Source organism: Fringilla coelebs, assembly GCF_963513975.1.
Source record: "Fringilla coelebs genome assembly, chromosome: Z".
NCBI classification, from domain to species: Eukaryota; Metazoa; Chordata; class Aves; order Passeriformes; family Fringillidae; genus Fringilla; species Fringilla coelebs.
The window spans coordinates 29,439,598-29,460,294 of record NC_140031.1 but is presented as its reverse complement, the minus strand read 5'-3'; the positions used below and the strand labels follow the sequence as shown (position 1 = coordinate 29,460,294).

The 20,697-nt window shown below is 36.8% G+C and overlaps 1 protein-coding gene across 1 annotated transcript in view; it reads left to right on the top strand.

The window, feature by feature from the left end:
• PTPRD (protein tyrosine phosphatase receptor type D) overlaps positions 1 to 20,697 on the top strand; it is a gene marked incomplete at its 5' end in the record, with an annotated part of 283,346 nt that overhangs the window by 125,957 nt on the left and 136,692 nt on the right. Inside the window, 2 exons of the mRNA XM_084225157.1 lie at positions 17,885 to 18,073; positions 20,082 to 20,099. Coding sequence (XP_084081283.1) covers positions 17,885 to 18,073; positions 20,082 to 20,099 — 207 coding nt within the window. The remainder of the gene's footprint in view (positions 1 to 17,884; positions 18,074 to 20,081; positions 20,100 to 20,697) is intronic.

Below are 20,697 nucleotides of genomic sequence, written 5' to 3'. Positions count from 1 at the left end.
TTCAGTTTTAAGAATAACCTGTTTTTCTGTGGAAATGATAAAAAAAAAAAGTAAAATGAGTTAGCTATTAGCCAAAATTAATTACTATTCTTCTAAAAGTACTTACTAAGGCCTCTCTAGAGTCCTCTATAGGAATTTAGAATATTATGTGTTTATCTCTATTCTAATCATCTTTGGGTTTCAAGTTCAAAAGCTGGAATCTGTGCCTAGATGTAATCAAACATTTCTATATTTTTAAAAAATATTTTGCATTTCCCACAAGATTTGATGTTCATTTAAGTGAAAATGAAGTTAAAAAATAATTCTAGAAATGGTAGAATAGGATTTAAAGATTTTTTTTCATTTCCGTGTCTCAATCTTTACATGAACAAACCTAATGAACAAAGTTGTTTGGTAATAATCCCTGAAATAAAATGTGACTGCTTGGCACTTAGTAGTTTTGTTGGAATACAAAAAGAAATATAAACCATCTTTTGCTCTTAATATTCTAGTATGAGCTAGATTTTTCTTTTAAGTGAAGAAAAAAAAAGCAGAATAAAATATGGCATTAGTTAATCTGAAAAGCTTGAAATGACTGTTAATATCTGTGGAGTGATTATTGCATTCACTGCTCAGAAAGAAACTGAGGCTTGTTTTTCAGTTTTTAAGTGCCACATATGTCTTCATCACATTTAAATTTTGGAATTTGCATGCAGATGTGATCATTATGCTGTTTTGAGTCTGAGCGCAAGTATCTCACATGCATAGTCATATTGCAGATGTTACATCTCTATCATTTCTTCTTTCAGAATTGCATGCTAAAATTCTTCAGGGAGTTTTACCCACAGTCTTTTACCCTGTATATTCCAGTAGGCTGATGCACTCCCACCAAATTTTGAGTGAACTTAGCTGTCCCTTTCCATGTGAAAAGCATCTTACAAAAGGCAGAAAGCAGTGAGTCATCATAATTGTTTTCTGTACCTGCATCTCGCAAAGCATTGCACACTCAAACATCTCTTAAACAACTTCAGAGGTGGCGGTTTCATCATATATGATACGCTCAAAATTGGAAAAGTAAATTGTCACGCTCAGGAATAGTATTGCTACCACCAAGTCTTATTTACTGTAATACTTATTTACTTGTAGTATTCAGTGCTGCAAGTAGAGTGTTTATCTGACATGAAAAAGCAATACCAGAGCTGGGACAGCTGTCCTATTGGAGATAAAGCAATCCATCCACACCATAACTTCATAACCTGCAATAAAATCTTCCTAAGTTTTAATTTCCTCAGGTGCTAGCCACAGGCAGTGCACGGACTGACTTTGGACCCTCCACTGGAGCTCTCTGGCATAAAGTGAGTGCCAGCACTATGTAGCTGAATGGGACAGAGCACCAGCTCTGCCTTACAGACACCGTGGCTCTAGGCAGTAAACCACAGCTGAGAGCACCAGCCCTTTTAAATTAACTTAACAATGGGAGGGGAACAAGCAGTTAATTTTGCAGGTAAAATAAAAGGAGTACTTTAAATTCTTATCTTTGCTTTTGGGAGATTGATAAATAGTTATAATTCTCTAGGGATGTGGTTTTGAACAGGAGACTAAACAATAGCCGAAAGACTCCCCTGCTGAAAGAAAATTGGGAGGGAAAGGGAAAGGAAAAAAGGTTTTAAAAGGTACTTGTCTCTAGAGTAAAAATACCAGGAAGATCAGAGCTTAAAACTCAGTAAGGATCTTCTGAGCATTCATCTCCATAGTCTTAAGGAAATAAACATAGCTCGTTACACTACTGGTAGAGAAATATATAGAAAGGCAAATACGCAGAAAGGCAGAACCTTACTACACTAACATAAATTTGTGTGCAGGTGGAACAACAGAAATCAATTACAATACTAAGGGTGCAGTAAAATAAAATCAATATAAAATTAATGTCTCTGTTCAACACTGCTAATAATACTAACAAATGTGCTATTCAATTTCTAGATCTTTCTGTGAGATGCTGTCCTGGTTTAGCCTGCAATATACGTGTTAAATATGAATTCTAGATTTTATGGCATCTATTTTTTTCTTGCTTCTTCTCTTGATAATTAGTATTATATACACATCAAAAGAATAGAAAGAATAGAAAACATATGTGCTATATTGTAATAATTTTTAAACAGACATTTCATACTGCCTGAGAGTGTAGTTGTTCCCTTACTTCTCTGCAATCTCCAGCTGTGAGCTTTCAGTCTGATAACCTCTAAGTAGTTGGCCAATCAACATGTAGCTGCTAGAACGAGCAGAAGTGGTAATTGGTAATTTTTATTATTCAGCTAGTATTCAGTACTTTGCTATAGTCTCAGTGCTGTTTTCTTCAGCATCCTGTTGTGGTCTAAAACATATTTATTAGCCAGGAATGTTGGTAAAATACCATGGAACTTTTAATCAATTATTGCATGTGTGTATGTTAGTTCACCTGCATTGCCAAAATAGCAACTTGAAAATTTCTTTTTGCTTTTATCTTGGTTTTCTAGTAACTAATTTTCAGCGTTGTTTGCATAAAAAAGACTGCCTGTTCAGGCCCTAAGAACAATGCTAAGTGGCTTCCTTGTTCTTCCCATGATATAAGAAAATAATCATATATTTCTCTGCAGTGCTGTGTTTGCTAAGTACAAGATTTATTCCTATTATCATGAAGTATGAAGTAAAATGAAGTATTCTTGATGATGCATGTCTAAATTTTCATTTTACTCAGCATAAAATCTAAACAGCACTTTAGAAGCTCAGGTAGACAGGTGATATGCCTGCAAGTTGACTTCAGTTACAGAAAGTGTAATATTTGTCATGTGTGTGGGAGAATTTGTAAGTGAACTGGTTTGCTTTGGAGTAGGAAGAAAAAATGAGATGCAATAACTTATGAAATGAAATGGCAATGAATTTAGAAAATGTGACAGTTGTTTTGGCAACATGCTTAAGTGTGTAAATAGTTCCATTACAGTCAGTTTCCTCAATGAGACTACTCAGTATTTCAAGTTAGACAAATTATGTCATAAAAAACGTTTAAAGCCATTGGAAGACGACCAAGAAATAATTTTTGCCATATGATTATTTTGAACAGAATACCTACGTTTAGGAAATATGGAGGATTTTTCCATCATATGTACTATTATATGATGTTACAGAATGTTGAAAAAAGATTTTGAATGATCTTTTTCAATATGCACTGGTTTGAATATAACTAAATACTGTAGAAAATAAGAAATTAGTTATGAAATTTTTAAAAGTCTGCTCATTTTTTTGAGCTACAAAGATCAAACTGTACCTATTTTTCACTATAATGGACAAGTCTTTGCAAAATCATGTTATGTAAATAATACCTATTTAATTTTTTTTTTTACCCTAATTGGAAAGAACTTTTACCCTATAATGACAAAGATAGGAAAGAATAAGATCTCAGAAACCTTCTATAGCTAATCTGACATACTCAGAAGAAATCACATAATTTACACTGTTACATACTGGCCTTGCATATGTTGTGCATCAGTTAATTTAGCCAAATTACATGTTTTCCTGATATATGATAGATATACACTTTTACCTGACTCAGAATCATTAGAAAAATAGTCCCCAAAATTGCAGGTGATATCCTAACCTTTAAACCTTTGGTAGTTTCTGATGTCCTATATTAAGTTTGAATCAGGAAGCAATAGCTTACAGCTCACAGTTGGTTACATTTTTGGTTTTCATGTAGAATGAGATAATTTCTAAGGAATTTTTATCTCCTTTTCTGGAATACAATACTTTGTCCAAATTCAAGCACAATGTAAGAGTGCTATGTGTGGTAGTCATTAATCTTTTTAGGAGCATTTTCAGATTGCCATTTGTGAGAAAGATGTTAAGCTTCGTTAAAACTGGTAGAAACATTTAAGTATGTTTGTTGTCAGTTTTTGAAGGCCTCAGACAGACATTATCTTGTAAAAACATTGCTTTGTTTATCTTTTGAGTAATTCTCTTAGTAATAGAAGCTCACATAGTCTTACTTCCTGTCTGAGCTGCAAAGCATGATCAGCAACACACATGGAGATTTGTGAGGTACTTGCTGATTATTTCCAAGATCTTTCAGACTTCTTAGTGCAGAGACAGATTTTCAGTGTGTTCAGGCAAGACCTTTGTCATGTTTCTGCAGTTGTTATCTCTGTGATGTTGACTTTTCTGGAGAGCCAGATGCTAAATGCCAAAGAGTTAGAGAATTAGAAAATGTTGGCCTAACTGATAATGGGGAAGAATAAACATTTTAGGACCAAAATACAAGAGACTGTTTTTTCTCAAAGTTCCTGCTGGTGGTCTTTGAAGTTGTTACTTGGTTTTTTGAGGACGGTATGATGTTAGGGTGGGGCTCTGGAGATAAAGGTGTTTAGGGACATACAGCTGCTATTGCTGCTGTGTGTCATGAAGGCTTAAATGTTAAAGGTTATTAAAGGTTAAAAATCAGAAAGGATGAATATAGGGATGCATCAGAATAAACAGTTTAAGCAAAACTTTTCTAGAAGCACAATATTTAAAGAAAGAACAGATATACAAAAAGCTACCTATATGTTAGCAAAATACTTTCCTCATTTTCCAAAGGAGCTGAAAGTTATAGAAAAGGCAAAAACAACCAACTCTTCTTTTTAGAACCCCTCTTACATTTCATTTAATGGAACAGCTTGTATTGTATCACTTAAAGTGATACATACTCAAACACTCAAACTAGAATGCCAGAATGAAAATAAAGCAGAAAGTTACTGAGCATGCACAGATTGATTTTTAAGTCTTCTTCAGGTACAAAAAAATCTTGGAATACTGAAATAATTTTCTGTGGTTTGAAATTTATTGCTCTGTGTTTGTTTAGTGGTATAAATTATTTCTCAATTACTGTAACATCTGACCTGTTCCCGATTGATTCTAAAGAGTGCATATAAAGATCTTCATGCCTACCTCTCCAGCCTACAGGAAAAATAGTTCAATCTGTTTTCCATAAAAGACATTGGTTTTATACTGTTGTAAAAGGGATGACAGATGTTACTATTAATGAATCCAAAGAGAAACACTTCTATTACTGAAAGTATATATAATAACCCTGGCCCTCTCAGTCAATTGCTTGAATTACTTCTGTAGCGTAGGGCCTTCCACTGAGTTCTAATTCACCCCTGCACACATCCACATCTTCTGTTATCAGGCATTCTGTTTTCTTCACTTGTACCTTCTTCATGAAACTTATCTTGTCTGTGACAAAGCTGGTGTGGAGGTTTTCCTGGTTACACTGGTTTTGATGTACTTGACATATACAATGCTATGCTAAGCTTACTCTGTCACACTGTGTCTGCTCAAAGGCAGGAACTGGCTCTCCACAGCTGCTTGACTTCATTAACTATTCGTCACAAAACAGTTTGTGATGGATTTGCGAGTAACTGACCGAACATGAAACTTTCTTCTGTTCTTTCTCCGTGTCTCTTCCCCTACCTGCCCCACCTGACACGATGATTCTCAGCCTTCTGGCAATCACACTGGACTATTCAAACACTATCCCATGACTTCCAGCTGAGCAGCTGGTTTTTTATGTACATGCCAGTGAAGTATTCCACCAAAACTGAAGCATCGCTGGTTTTTGCTAACTAATCATCATTTTCATTTGCAGAAATTTCTTCTAAAAAATAACAGAACAAACAAAAGCAAAATCAAATGGAAGCAACCAATGCTCATAGTTTAAAAAGATCAGGAATGATTGATGGTCTTTGATTAGATGGATAGAAGTTGGTGAGAAAATGAAACAGAAACTGTGAAAACAAAAAGCTTGCCTATAATAGATACAAAATCCATTTAATATTTGCTATGCAAATGATTAAAAATATTATGGACCACATTTTATTTGTAATTTAAATATATCTACTCAGACTCTAGACTAAAAAATTTCAATTTACACTGCCTGTTTTGAACTTGGATTTGCCACCTTTTTTAGAGGTAGCACTAAATCATTATTTAATTATTTAAAATAATGAAAAAGTAGTTAAAATAATTATGGTGTGCTTAGAGGTGTGAACCTTGATCTCAGCAAATAAAAGTTTTTTTAAAATAACACTTTTTAACATCCTATATTCCTATGCCCAGCCAAGATCTTATTTCAAATTACTGACAATATAAATTGTGTTGGAATTAGTCAAGTAAGTTGTAAGAATAGTTACAGCAAAGCTGAGTAAATCTGGTGTTGTTCTATGTTCAACATCTTATGAATGAATTCCCACATCACTCCTCATTTACAGTTCCATGGGAAATATTAGCTGTTGTTTCTAGACAGATGTGAAAGTGTCTTGTTTAAAGTAATCCCCCTCCCTCAGTATTCCGGAGAGCCTCCTTGAGTATGCTCAATTCAGCTCACAGTGATTCACAATGCCTTTTTCAAGGCCATGTGAATATTATGGTGAAAAATGTGTTGGAGGAGCATAGGACAGGAGCAAGCTCCCAGAAGATGAGAGTGAGTGCTGCCTTGCATCACCTCTGCGAACTGAAGGCAGGGCCTCTGCCATGCTTCGGAGCATGCTGGGGTGTTGAGTGTTTTCTTTCACACAGTAACTCAGAGTACAGACATTATCTATCATTTCTAATAGCAGCACTCACTGTTATATTGTGAAGCATGTTCAATCACAGACTATTCCCACTTACTTCATCTTAGGGCAGCAGCAAAATTTCAGGTAGAACTCAAAGTCGCAGACCACATTTCTAAACATTGGGTTTGGGTGATAAAATGAACCTTTGACATCATGAATCTTTGAGTCTTTATGGGATGAAAACCTTGAAATGCTGACTGCCTTAGCCATGTGTGTACTATAAAGTGTTAATGTGAAGTTCTGTGTGACTCCATGCTCATTAGAGGTTTTTGTCAGCAGTGGTTATTCAACTTGCCCGAGGACTGTGAAAAGCTGAATTTTAAGCAGTGTGTGTCCTCTGCTAGAGAGAAAGCCCTTCAGTACCCTTCTAGACCAGAAGTCAATGGTGTTTTCCCCCTGTAGCATCCTTGTCTTTGGAGTGTTGTTCTTTGGACAAAGAACTTACTTTAAGTGGTGAAACTCGCCCCAACAAAAAAGCAATTCTTATCTACTACCTTCTCTGCTTTTTCCTACACTTGTTCTTCTCTGCTATCAGATCTCTGTAAGAAGATAGGCATCTTCTCAGTATCTGCAAAAAGGAATGTTGCCAAAAGTGGTGACATACACAAGTAGTGAGAGGGATTCCTCCCTCATATTCAAGCATATGAAAATTGAATTCTAGAGCACAACCACTCCCTGCACAACCAAGAAATCGGAGAATAATTTCACCATCTATTAATGAAGGAACTACTTCCTTCCTTCTGTTAAAGGTTCATACGGTTTCAAAGGTGCCATGTGTTTTAACTTCTGCCAGTACTTTGTATTCTGTCTTTTCCTTATATATATTGGGAGTACATGATAGAAGGCATTGTTTTGTGTCTTACATCTTCCAGCAATTTCTTAATTGATAAATACATGTTCAAAGTGGTGGAATGACTTATAATGAGCAAAGAAAGCATAAAAAGCTACTGTGTCTGTTGCTTTTTTACAGTCACCTATCTGTAATCATGTAAGCATTATGAATGTTGTAAGCGTGATCTTCAGACCAGTGAAGATGAAGGAAGCATTGGGTGTAGAAAAATGGTTCATATTTTGTATAAGTGACATTAGTACAATGCTGAATAGTACTGAATTTCAAGGGATACCTTTTTTCCCCATCTCTTCAGCAGTAATAGGGCTTCTGTTTTTTGGTGGGTTTTTTTTAATACTTACATTTGCTGTTTATTGAAATGATGCAGTTTCAAATTGCTACATCTGTACAGGTGCATTATTGTGCTGGGCTCTAGAAAATCAGTTGAAATGCATAGACACTACCTTACTGTTTAATTTACTGAACCAAAAGGGCTTTTAACATCCTGAATGAAAACCTTTTTTAAAGTTTTTTTTTAAACTTTTAAAACTTTTAAAGTTTTTGTTAAAACTTAGGAAATACAATTTCATAACCTTTATTCCTCATTTCTTTCTTTTAGGAAGCTAAACAGTAGGAGCATCTGTCTAACCACCATCTATCTGCTCTTTTTGAGCATCTATCTAACCACTTACCCAAGTGAAAATATCCACTTTCTCTGTCTAAAATGTACAAGTTTAGTGCTGAACTAGAAATGCAGAAAATAATGTTGTTCTTCTTTAGAAACAATACTTCAACAAAGTAATGGTTTTGACAAGTTGCTTTGTCAGGTTCTTAAATTCTGCAGCTGTGGCATTAATGCAGTTAATATAGTTTATTGTTGTCAGTTCGGGCTACAGAGTATGTAGGCTGCATTAAAAAACATCAGGGAAGATTATGGCATTGAGTAAACAATTCCTTGAAAGCAGTGTAACATCAGTAACAGAAATGGCCGTGACAAGGATAGAGGGAGAGGCAGACTGTATGTCTGAGATCTCCTTTGACAGACTGCTCTTATTTCTTTCTTATTTCCTTCTCTCTTGCTCTTTTGAACATAAGAAAACAGGATGCTTCTTCTACCCCATTCTCAAACTGGGATGCTGGAACTTGATTGTGATGATTTATTGCTTTACACTTATTAGCATTTATTGCTTTACACTGAATGAGTACGACATAACTACTTATAGAAAGTGTCATATGTATTTGCTAGTATAAAGTTTTAATACTGAGTACTAATGAGTAGAAAGGAGAGGTAGAAAAGGAAAAGAATGTTTTCACATGTTCTGGACCAGTCAGTATATTCAGGATACTAACATGAAAACTGTGCTATGGTGTACATATGAACCTGCTGCTCATCTTATTATTTACCTCACCATAAAGCTGTATGTGATGTGAAAAACTAAAAGTGTAAAACAAGGACTGCCTGCATTGCAATGCTTTCCCCTTTATTTTTCAAATAAAAGTAAGGAGAATGTGAAAGCACGAATATTAGTATGTTAAAAATATTGACTGGATAGAGCAAGCATGCTTTTTTGTTTTCCTAATCTTGCTTCTTGGCAAGCCCCAATTTAACCCCGATTTAGTGTAATCTAAATCCTAACCCTGTCTGGAAACTAAGCCTTAAATCAGAAACAGTAATCATGGAAATTCATATTGCCGCCCTTTGCAGTCCTCTTGTCTTTTACTCACCAGTGCAAAATATATAGTATTTTCCTTGTGAATATTTGCATATGGAAATATGTGGGATGCTGTATCCTCTTTACTTCAGAGGTTTAGCATTTCTTTTCTTAAACATATGATACCTTGCTCTTAAACGACCACATTCTCTGCCTTTGTTTCATTACCTCAGGCTCTGAGTCCTCTCCTTGTGTTAGATAAGGGACATCTGGTAGAGAAGCTTGGATTCCCTAATTTTTTTTTTCTTTTTTTTTTTTTTTTTAATTTTTGACACAGCTTTTTGTATTCCCTATTATATTCCAAATGAACAGAACAGACAGACATCCAAAATTTCAATCATAGCCAAATTTGGTCATAGTGATGTTCAGATTATATGCTCTGCTTTAAGCTATGACATGGCTGTGTACAAAGCTGAGAATAAACCCTTATTTTGAGGCTTGTGTTTCATATGAATGATGAATCTACAAATATTAATTCTTGTTATTCAGATGTCATGTCATTGTTAAAGCAGAGTGCAAGGTGTTTCATTGCTCATGTGAGTGAGACAGGTCACTTTGGGAAAAGCTTGCTATGTGCAGTCTAATTTTGCAGATTTGGAGAACTGCTGAAAGGTGCAAATTCCTTTTTCTTTATTAGAAGATATCTAATTTCAAAGGCTCAGTGCACTCATTTGTTAAAACAGAGAACTTATTTAAAGCTAAATGCTAATAACAATGAATGTTAACTGACTTAATGCAATGTGAAATTGCTGCTTCAACATTCATACAAATGATAATTCAGTCTAAGTGGCTCTGTGTTCTGTTATATAGACATTACTTTGCAATTTGCAGGGTAATTGCATACAGAGCTACTAAACAAATTTGTTTTCTTTTGTATCAAAATGTGCTTTGCACATCTCCTCAGTATATGAAGGTACTTTGAAATGCATGGGTTTTGATGGGATGGTATGGACAGCTGTTCTTATGTTGAATTTTTACTGATCATCTTATCAATGTCTAATTCATTTTCCTGATGTGCTAAAATACTGTGAAATTAAAGAGAACTCCCAACCAGTACAGAGATCTGTTATTCTAGTGTAGGCATTGCCCTGCTTTACTGATGTACAACACCACTAAGTATCCATCTGTATATAGCAAATTTGAACAAAAGATCCCACAAAATAATTTATTGTGTATTCGTAATTACTTCTATTTGCCAAAATTTGCCTTGCAAAGTGTTTCAGTATGAATAATGTTTATTAACTGGCACTTCTCTGATGCTTTATATATTTTAAATCAAATTTAATTTTTATGTATAATTAGAATTGGCTCTGTTTTTTTTTTAATTCCTTTATATCCATGGTTCTTCAATAATAGTACAGAATACCAACTTCACTGCAAAATGGTGATTTTAGTTCCTCCCTTAGTCTCTTTGATTTTACTGTTCTCAATCCTGCATTCAGTTCAGAAGGAAGAAGAATGATTTTGAATAATACGGTCATGATGTCAAAACAGTGCAAATTATATGCTGCTGCCATCTGGAATAGTGAAAATAAAAGCTTTATTTACACTGTTCCTTGAAATAATAAACTTTATTGTGGCAGTTTATCTTCAGTATCTATAATGTATTCTGGGAATGCTCCATGTGTGCCTTTTTATTCTGTGAGCTGCAGAATGACTAAAATTTGCCTGTGGCAAACCTATCAGTGAATCTTGAAATAGATTCACATTCTTTTCTTCCTGAATAGAGTAGAGAACCACCTTCCATTTGCACAATAAGAATAATTGGTTTACATAAGCAAAATTTTCAAGAGGCACAGTCAAGTGCTATGAGTATGTATTTTAGTTAGGCAGATTACACAGATTTAACTACAGGTTAATGTTCTGCTCTACATATGAATAGGAACTCCAGATTCATATGCTGGAGCATGGATGTTTCACTGGTGAAAATAGTTAAGGTGAAATTAAATACTTAGCAAACGTATTAGCTAGTTTTCTTGGCAGCTGTCTGGCCTTGAGTCCTGGAGGTATTACCTTGCCTTTATAGTCCTTAATCCACAACCAAAGTCATAACTATTTGCTTTGGATACTTCACATTTATACTTCATATCTGTATCATAGTAACATCATATTGTACTGTAACTCAGAAGACTATTCACGCTATTCAGTCTTTCTTTTTAAATCATGCTTGTGATTGCAAGAGTGATTCAGTAAGGTAGCTATGCAAAATTTAAGACTTAAGACTCAATCTGTTTCTAAAAGCTAGCACTCTTCTTGCTGCCAGCAGGGCCTACGCCTGGTCTGAAAGTAACCTTTTACAGAAAAAGTATTCAAAATGTTAAGAAGCTGTGGCACAAATCCTAGCTAAATATGACTGTCTTCCTTTCTTTAGCTGTGTTGTATATTGGACATGCAGGTTTTACCACCAAGGGTCAAAGCCATTGTACTGAAATCCTCTTCTTTCTTTGGGTGCAGCTTTTGTATGCACGCAGTCTTGACAGTACACCTTCATAGCTTGAGAAGTTCCGTGCCTGAAATTTTATTAAATAATTACATCACTAAAAAAGATATCTACAAAGAGATTGCACCTTTTTTTGTTAAGATGAGAGGAAATAGAGTTAAGTGATAAGCAGAACAGAGTTTATAATACATAGTTGTGGCACAGCTATAATTTTTTCTATCAATACCACTTAAAAATAAGTATGCTTTCTTTTTTTGGAAGAGCATAATTTTAACTTGTGGCTATTTTCAAGATACCACTCCATCAAAATTACTGTTCACACAAAAACAGAGTTGGAGCCTCTAAATGCTGTTGCAGTTATGAGGGCAAGCTCACTTCTAGGATAAATGCAGCAACAAGTAAAATAATGTATTTTACATTTGGTTTAGGCATACTTATATTGAAATCTGAATGTAAAGGCTAATGTGCTTTTTCCAATTAAGTTTCTTGGAAGGGAAGCAATTACCAAACTGGCAGCCAAGACATTGTTTACAGAACATAGAATCATAGAATCATAAAATGGCCTGTGTTGGAATGTGTCTTAAAGATCATCTATTTCCAAACCCTCCAGAATGCACAGGGATGTCTTCCACTACATCAGATTGCTCAGAGCCCTATCCAACCTGACCTTGAACAATTCCTTGCCAGGTTCAATTCCAGCTTCACCCAGGCCTTCCTGACCTCATTCCTACACAACCATACTTCCTCTCTCTACTCTTCTTTTGTCACCACCCATTCTAGCTTCAAGTGCCTTTCCCTTTGCTTCCCTCCCTTCAGTCTGACCAGCAGTTCCCTACTCAGCCCTGCTGTTCCCTTGCCTTCCTTGCTCAATTTCTTGCTCCTGGGCATTGCCGGCTCTTGTGCTCGGTGGAAGACTTCCTTAAAGATCTGCCAGCTCTGGTCCACTCCCTTGTCCCTGGGGAAGTCTCCCAGTGGATCTCACTGGCTATCTCCTTGAAGAGCTGGAAGTCTGCTTTCCTAAAGTTCAGGGCCCTGACTTTGTTCCTCACGTGGCCCACTCCCCTCAGGACTGCAAACTCCAGCAATGTGTGATCCCTGCAGCCCAGACTCCCTCCAGCCCTGCTGTTCAAGATCAGCCCACTTCCACTGGTGCCCATCAGATCCAGGATTGTATCCCCTCTGGTAGGGCTGCTGAATATTCCTTTGCTCCAGAAGGTGTCCCTCATGCTTTCCAAGAGTCTCCTGGCTTGCCTGCAGCTTGCTGTGCTGCTTTCCCAGCAGATTTTGGGATGGTTGAAGTGCCCAAGAAGGGCAAGAGGCTGTGAGCATGATGCCTCCTGTAGCTGGAGCAAGAATAGGGTGCCTTTGATCAGGGGTGTGTACATAAAACCATCCACAAGGTTCTCTTTGTTGCTTCAGTCCGTGATCCTTACCCACAGGCTTCTGAGCTGCTCGTGGCTGCTCCTCAGAGACAGCTCTTCACACTCAGTCTGCCTCCTGATGTAGAGGGAGACCCCTCTGCCTCTCTCTTTCCTCACCTTCTCTTTCTTGTCTCTTCTGGAGAGCCTGTAGCCATCAATAGTCACACTCCAGTCACATCCCACCAGCTTTCAGTAATGGCAAGAAGGTGACAAGTTTCTGGCAGCTCAGTGGCTTCCGGCTTCTGTTTGTTGTCCATTCTGTGTGCCTTGGGTGAGCAATGTCAAACTGATTGAATAGACAGAGAGTTGAGAAATACTCAAGAGCCATGATCCACAGCAAGGCAAGGTCATTTTGTTACATTCTCTCTTAAGGGCTCATGTCGTAAGCTCTCTCTGTAATTGTTTTTTACATTGTTCAGATCATACACTGACAAATAACTTCAGTGGAGTCATGCAGCAGTTAGAAGTTATACTAGTGCAGTGCTAAGTGCATTCTTTTAATATCAATAATGAAATTCAGCACCTTTAAGACAAATAACAAATTCAAAGAATGTGGCCTGTGTCTAAATCACTTGTATCTGTCATCCTAAACAAAATACATATTACATGTATAAGTCACTAAGCCACAAGGACAGAAAAATCTGACCTTTAATGGCCTCTAAAAATGACAGTGCCAAATGGCTTTGAGAAGGTCAAGTCTGATTTAAATTGTTGATGAATTGGAAACTAATTGACTGGAACTGAATATTATGTGGGAAGAGCAGTATATACTGGAGTTTAGAACCTAGTGAGCATATTAATGATCAGTAAAAAATATTTTTCTGGCCACCTCAGGTAAAATTGTAGAGGTACCAATATATAAAAAAATTGTAATAGTTACTTTCCTCTTATTGTGGCTGAGACGCTGTTGTTCAATGATTTGATGCTCAACTTTGTTTTGTAAAGTGTTTGCTATCTGTCATACTTGGTATCACTAAAGTGTGAAGACAGTAGTACAAATCATGAGTAAACTTAGAGAAAAAAGTAAATAACATCCTCAAAATGAAATCCACCGTGATAAGCTGTCCAATTAGAAATTTCATTATTTCTCTGGTCCATTTGATGTTGTATATCTGGGTTTATTGCCAGATACCTGAAAGCCAGGTTGGATACCAGCCACAACTGTCAGAAATGTAACAGTTCTGGGTATTTGAATGTTAGATTGTGATGTTTCTCATTAAAATTTCATGAAGAGCATTCATTCAAAGAGATTGTATGCATAAGGCAGATGGATGGAATTTAATTGCCCTTATTAAAAATAAGAAAGAAAGGCTCTTTACTATTTCATCCTATTAACATTCAAGATAGATTATCTTTGTTGTACACTTAGGTATTTGCAAAAGAGACTCTAGGGTTTTCTGTATAAACTAAGTAGGAAAGGTAAGGTCATAAAAATCCTGTTGTGTGTCACAAGTCAAATCTTGTCAGCTAATACCAAAGCAAGGACTTTTATAACCAGACATGAAACATACCTTTCTTTGGGAAGAGCCTGTAGCTGGTAAATGATTTGACATTTATCAACTGATTGGTAGAAATCCTAGTTCTGAAAAGTCATGAAAGCTTTCTGGACAGTTGTGTTCACTGTACCAAGGCCCTGGAATTGTTGGTGAATTGGGTGCAGATTATTCCTCCTCTGTTCTTCCAGTTTTAGGTATTAGCACTGAAAGAAACGGACGGGCACATGTGATTCCACAACTAGTGTCATCACTAAAATGTTGATTTCCTTGATAATGGGATGGCCTATATATGTGGCACCAGCTTGCTGAATGAAGGTGGGATTCAACTCTCTCCAAGGGGGAAGAGATTCTTTGGTGAAGGGCTAGCAGGGCATATTGATAGGGGCTTAAATTAGATATGACAGAGGAGGGAGATATCATCAGGTTTAATAGTGACAAGGTGTGGAACATGCCATCCCACACATACTGATGGCTGAGCTATAAAGAGCCTGAAGAGGGTATGCAGGTCAGCAGCAGAGCACCAAGACAGTCCAGCCACACCAGACAGAAAATCAGCTTCATTGAGTAGCAACTCAAAACCCGTTTGTGCTAACACATGCAGCATGGGTGGTGCTGGAGATGTGTGGATGCCTGCAGGTCTGTGACTTTAATTTGTGTGTGGATGCCTGCAGGTCTGTGACTTTAATTGGCATCATGGAAACACAGGGACCTCTCTTATGGCTAGAGTGTTGGGATGAAAGAATGGAGCCACTATGCATCATATTTGAAAACTCATGGCAGTCAGGTGAAGTTCCCACCAGCAGGAAAGGGGAAAACATGACCCCACTTTTAAAAAGGGAGATAAGGAAGACTAAAGAACTGCAGGCCAAGCAGTCTCACATCAGTACCTGTAGGTACTGTAGATCCTCCTGGAAAATGTGCTAAGAGACACTGAAAATAATTAGGTGATTGGAGACAGCCAACATGGCTTCACTAAAGGTAAATCATGCCTGACAAATATGTTAGCCTTCCAGGATTGTGTTACAGTAGTGTTGAACAAGGAAGGGCAGCAGAAGTTATCTATATGGATTTGTGTGGACCATTTGGCACTCTCCCAAATGTCATCCTTGTCTCTAAACTGAAGAGGCATGAATTTTGACAGGTGGATAAAAAATTGGCTGGATGATGGCACTCCTAGAGTTGCAGTCAACAGCTCAATGTCTAGCCAGAAACTAGTGTCCAGCAGAGGATCCTCAGGGATTTGTATTGGGACCAGTGCTACTTGCACCCTTGTCAGCAACATGGTGAGTGGGATTGAGTGCTCCCTTAGCAAATATGCCAATGACACCAAGCCATGTGATGGGGTCAACACACTGAAGTACATGGATTGACCTTAAAAGGCTTCAGAGGTGGACCCTGAGGAAGTGCAACAAGGCCAAGTGAAAGGTTCTGTACCTGTTTTGGGGTCAGTCCAAATAACTGTACAGACAGTGGAAAACGTATTGAGGCTTATCCTGGGAAGAAAGACAGGATGTTTGCAGATGAAAAATTTGATAAGACCCTGCAATGTACACTCATAGCTCAGAAAGCCAGCCTCATCCTGGGCTTCATCAAAAGAAGGCATGTCCAGGAGGTCAATGGATATGCTTATACCTCTCTATTCTTTTGTTGTGAGACTCCCACCTGGAGTACTGTGTCCAGGTCTGCAGCCTCCAACACAAGAAAGACTTTGATTAGTTAGAATGAGTCCGGCAGATAACCACAAGTTGATGAGAGGTCTGGAATACCTCTTCTACAAAGAAAAGCTGAGAGAGTTGGGGCTGTTCAGCCGAGAAAGGAAAAAGCTCTGGAAACCTCGTTATGCTTTCCAGTTCCTAAAGGGGGGCTACAAGGAGGCTGGAGAGAAGCTTTTCAAAAGGGATAGGAAATGGGAGATCTTCCCTAATCTGAAGGGCAGGTTTTGATTAGATCTTAAGAAGAAAAGCTTTACTCTGAGGGTGGTGAGGCACTGAAATAGGTTGCTCAGTCAGGTTGTGGATCCCCCGTTTCTGAAGGTGTACAAGACCAGGTTGGCTGTATCTCTGAGTAAATTGGTCTAGTGGAAGAGACTCCTGTCCACAGCAGAGGGGTCTAATGTAGATTTTGTTTGAGGTCCTAAACCCTTCTGTTATTCTATGATTATCTATGTGCACTTGTATTGCAGGCAGTTCAGTAGCTCATGAGCAACTTCACACCTCAGGAACTACAAAGATCTGTAGGCTGTGTGTGCTTGCTATACATTATTTCAGAAAAGTCTGAAGACTTATCTGCCATTGAAAATGTGACACTTGTTAACTAAAAAGAGTTAATGTTGAACAATTTCACCTGTTAGTTTTATCCCCTAATCAATTGCAAGTCAGTAACGATTAGTCAAGACATAAAATAACATGTGGCTTATAGTTAGTGTTGATCCTCTTTCTTTGGTTATTTTTGATTTTCATTTCTGAATGGAATTAGTATTATTTTGCAATAAAAATATTTTTGCCATTGCAGTGGAAATGAGGAACAAGATTGTTTATTTCAAACAGGTTATTTTAGCTATACAAACTTGATTTCTGAGAAGTTTCCTGATCCTGTGCTTTCAGTTTTACTTGCTAGCAGGTGTCACATTGTGAAGGCAAATTACTCTTGTACAATATTTTTTAATATTTCAGTATCAACCACACTAGCATGAGGATTTTGGGCTGTATTCTGAGTATTTAAATAGACGGTGCTGTATCTATTCATTATCATTGTGAGTGTTGTGCCACTTTTCACTTTGCCATCCACACAGCTCCAATGTTTAGAATTTCTCAGTGTTTTGCAGTCCTATAAAGCATTCATCTTCACAGCACTCCCTTGTAGCAGTAAAGCGCTATCAAGTCCATCCGTAAGATGGACAATCAAAGCACAGGGGTGATAGATGTTGAGCAACAGCAGATAAGTAATAATGATAGAAGCAAGAAACATGATTTAGGTCTTCTGAGTTAGTGGCCAGATCTTACACTGCATAATGATCCTTCCTTGTGTACTTCTCTGGTATAAAGAGGAGTTTTCCTTAAGGTTGGTAGATTTGATAATGGTAACTTGATATTTCACATGAAATAGTAAGGACTCTTGCAAGAAGGGCTACATCAGTGCTGTATGGTACCATAATATGAGTCCAATGATTGCATGCAAGGTAGTGTATCTCATCTGATTTTATAATTATAAAGTTTATAGCCATTTTTAATGAACTTTTTTTTTGTATCAGCATTTTGATCAATTGTTTGTTGTTTACAAATAATTAGGTGATCACTGAATATTAAGCAGGATCATGATTCGGGCTTTTCCTGGAGCACGGCGCGACTGACATGAAATCCCTCAATTTATAAATTTCTTTTTCAGAGGATCAAATTCCTCGAGGTTTTCCGACCATTGATATGGGCCCACAGCTGAAGGTGGTTGAACGAACTCGTACAGCTACCATGTTATGTGCAGCCAGTGGCAATCCTGATCCTGAAATAACTTGGTTCAAAGATTTCTTACCTGTTGACACAAGCAACAACAATGGCCGCATCAAGCAGCTACGCTCAGGTAGGGTCTCGTTACTGTTTCCACCGACGCCCGGAGTTGTTCTCTCTCACTTTTTCTTTCTTTTCTTTCTCTTCCTTTTTTAAAAAAAATTTTATTTATAGGTAATAATTTCTCTTTCCCCTCTCCTTTTCTGTGTTACTGAGTGTGTTGTCCATGTCTGTGATGTTGTCATAGCTTTCTATAGAGTCTGTCTCTATGTGTTTTGCAGCTTCTGTTTACTCCACATTGCTCACTGCTGTGACTGTATTTTTTGATAATTTTTTTCTTTACTGCTTTTTGCAGTACTTGATGGATCCATTTTCTCCTCTTTCTTTCTTCTTTCCTTTTATTTTTTTTTAACAAATTTATTTCAACATTGGACTTCATTCAGAAATTGCAAGGAGTACCAATGGTTATATTCATCAAAACCAAAACCTGCATTAGACACTTCAATTAAATCTAAAATGTGTTTATTGCTGTCTTTTCCACATTTGACTTCACCAAAGATTAGCCAGTTTGGACACATCTTCTTTCCTCTCACAAATACATAAAGCACAGTACTTCTTCCTATGCAGATTTATACCTGGAAAAAAAAAAAAAAAAGAGAATGAAATCTTTGGGAAATCTATGGAACAAAGTTGGGGGTTTTTTTGCTGGCTGAGCATTTTTCCAACACATTTAGCCACAGTAGTGTGCGTCCACGCTAAAGCTTTATGAATCCTATATTTTCTGGATCTACAGAAGTCTGCTTTTGGTGTAGATTCCAGCTTTTGCTGCTCTCTCTCTCTCTTTGCCCCTTGCACCTCCCTAGCAGTTCTCTCACTCTCCTCCTGCCTTAGTTTATTCTTTTGCTCTTTTTAGATTAAAAACAAAGCAAACCAAAACAAAACCAGAAACAGACAAACAAATCTCTAAATTTACTGAGTTTAACGCTTATCCCAAAATAAGATCAGATCATTGATCACTGGGATATAATGAGCTTTTTTCTTCAACAATTGTAGTAGATATCGTTGTAGAATCTAAGTTGTTTAATCACGTGTCTTCCCAGAATTCTCAGCTTTTGACCTGTCCTGTGATGTTAAATCGTCTTGTTAACCTACTTTTTGCTTGTTGTCAGCAGAACTGTGTAAATTAACCTTCTGTTAATGTAAATTAAGATTTTTTCACATGTGACATAGATGATTTAGTATATAAAGCTTTAACTGAAAACTTTGTACCAAATTATAAGGAATATAATAATATTTTTATGCTGTCTTTCTTCTCTCCGTATTTAAATCTCCAGAATCTATTGGTAAGTGCTTAGTTCTGAAGCGCACTTCACCCCCACTAATTTCCATATTCAGAATATTATGATTATGATTATGATAATTATTATATGATTAGTATTATTATTCTTAAAATGCATGGCATGCATTTTACTAACAGTCAGTGTAGTCACCAGACCCCTATAGTGGCGCACACGCACACCTCCACAGAAATGTTGTCTTATCAGTCATAGCAACACCTAAAAGAAGCAGTACACATGTGTCACGTAGATCTAGAACAGTAAATGCCATAATCCAGCCTAAACTACAGTGTTTGTTTTGAGATAGACTTCAGTATATCCTCTTTTTATATATATATAGATCTATATATATATATATATATATTTAAATAGAATTTCCAATATTTTCCTAAAATATGTCATAAGTACAGTTTTGTAAAGTTTCCTTTAAGTATTTGAGGGATATTTGATACATTTCTAACCCTATATAACCGAACGTCTAAGAACTCAGATGATACTCTGAGAATGGCAGTGCAGCCAATTATAGCCTTTTTGCCCTTTGTGGTACAATGCAACTTGCTTTTATAACCTGATAATACTATCTAATATATTCCTGTTTTAACAGTATAGTAATTCAAGTTTCTCTTAAGACCTTATTTAATTCTGTAAATCTAATTTGATTCTTCTTCCAAAGCCCTAGCCTCCTTCTTCTCGTACTAATGCTTCTTCTTTCTAATCTTATTTGCATTCATATTATCCACCCAGGTGGTACACCAATAAGAGGTAAGAGTGCTGAACTAACGTTCACAGAATGATCTTACTCATTCTTTCTGTCCTTTCATCCCTCTCATCTTTGTCCTGTTTTTGGTTTTGTTTTGTTTTGTTTTCCGTAAGGAAAAAACAAAACAAAATAAAAACCACAGAAATGTCCATCATCTAATTTTATTTTTCCTTTGTCCTGTTTGGTTATGATCAGTGACTCTCATATTGTGACCTTTCTTTCTACACATTGCCTTTTCCTTTCCCCTTTTCATTTGTTCATTAAAAAAAATATATAAATTTAAAAAAAAAAATTGTGATATGCTTCAAAGAAAGCATATCCAGGTCTCCTGGCCATAGCCCAGTCACAGCGTATCATTTGTCCCTCTTTTTTCTTTTTCTTCTTCTTCTTCTCCTTTTTCTTCTTCTTCTTTTTCTTCTTTTTTTCTTTTTATTCTTTTTTTTCCTTCTTTTTTTCCTTCCTCTTTTTTTTGTCCAACTGGAGCAAAACAAGATCATTTTTTTTCTTCCTTAGCTGTTCTTTTTCCTGGACCAAAGCCAAGATGGTCTGGAGAACAGTAGCAGACATGCAGAAGACAACATGGACTATCTTCTTTTTGTC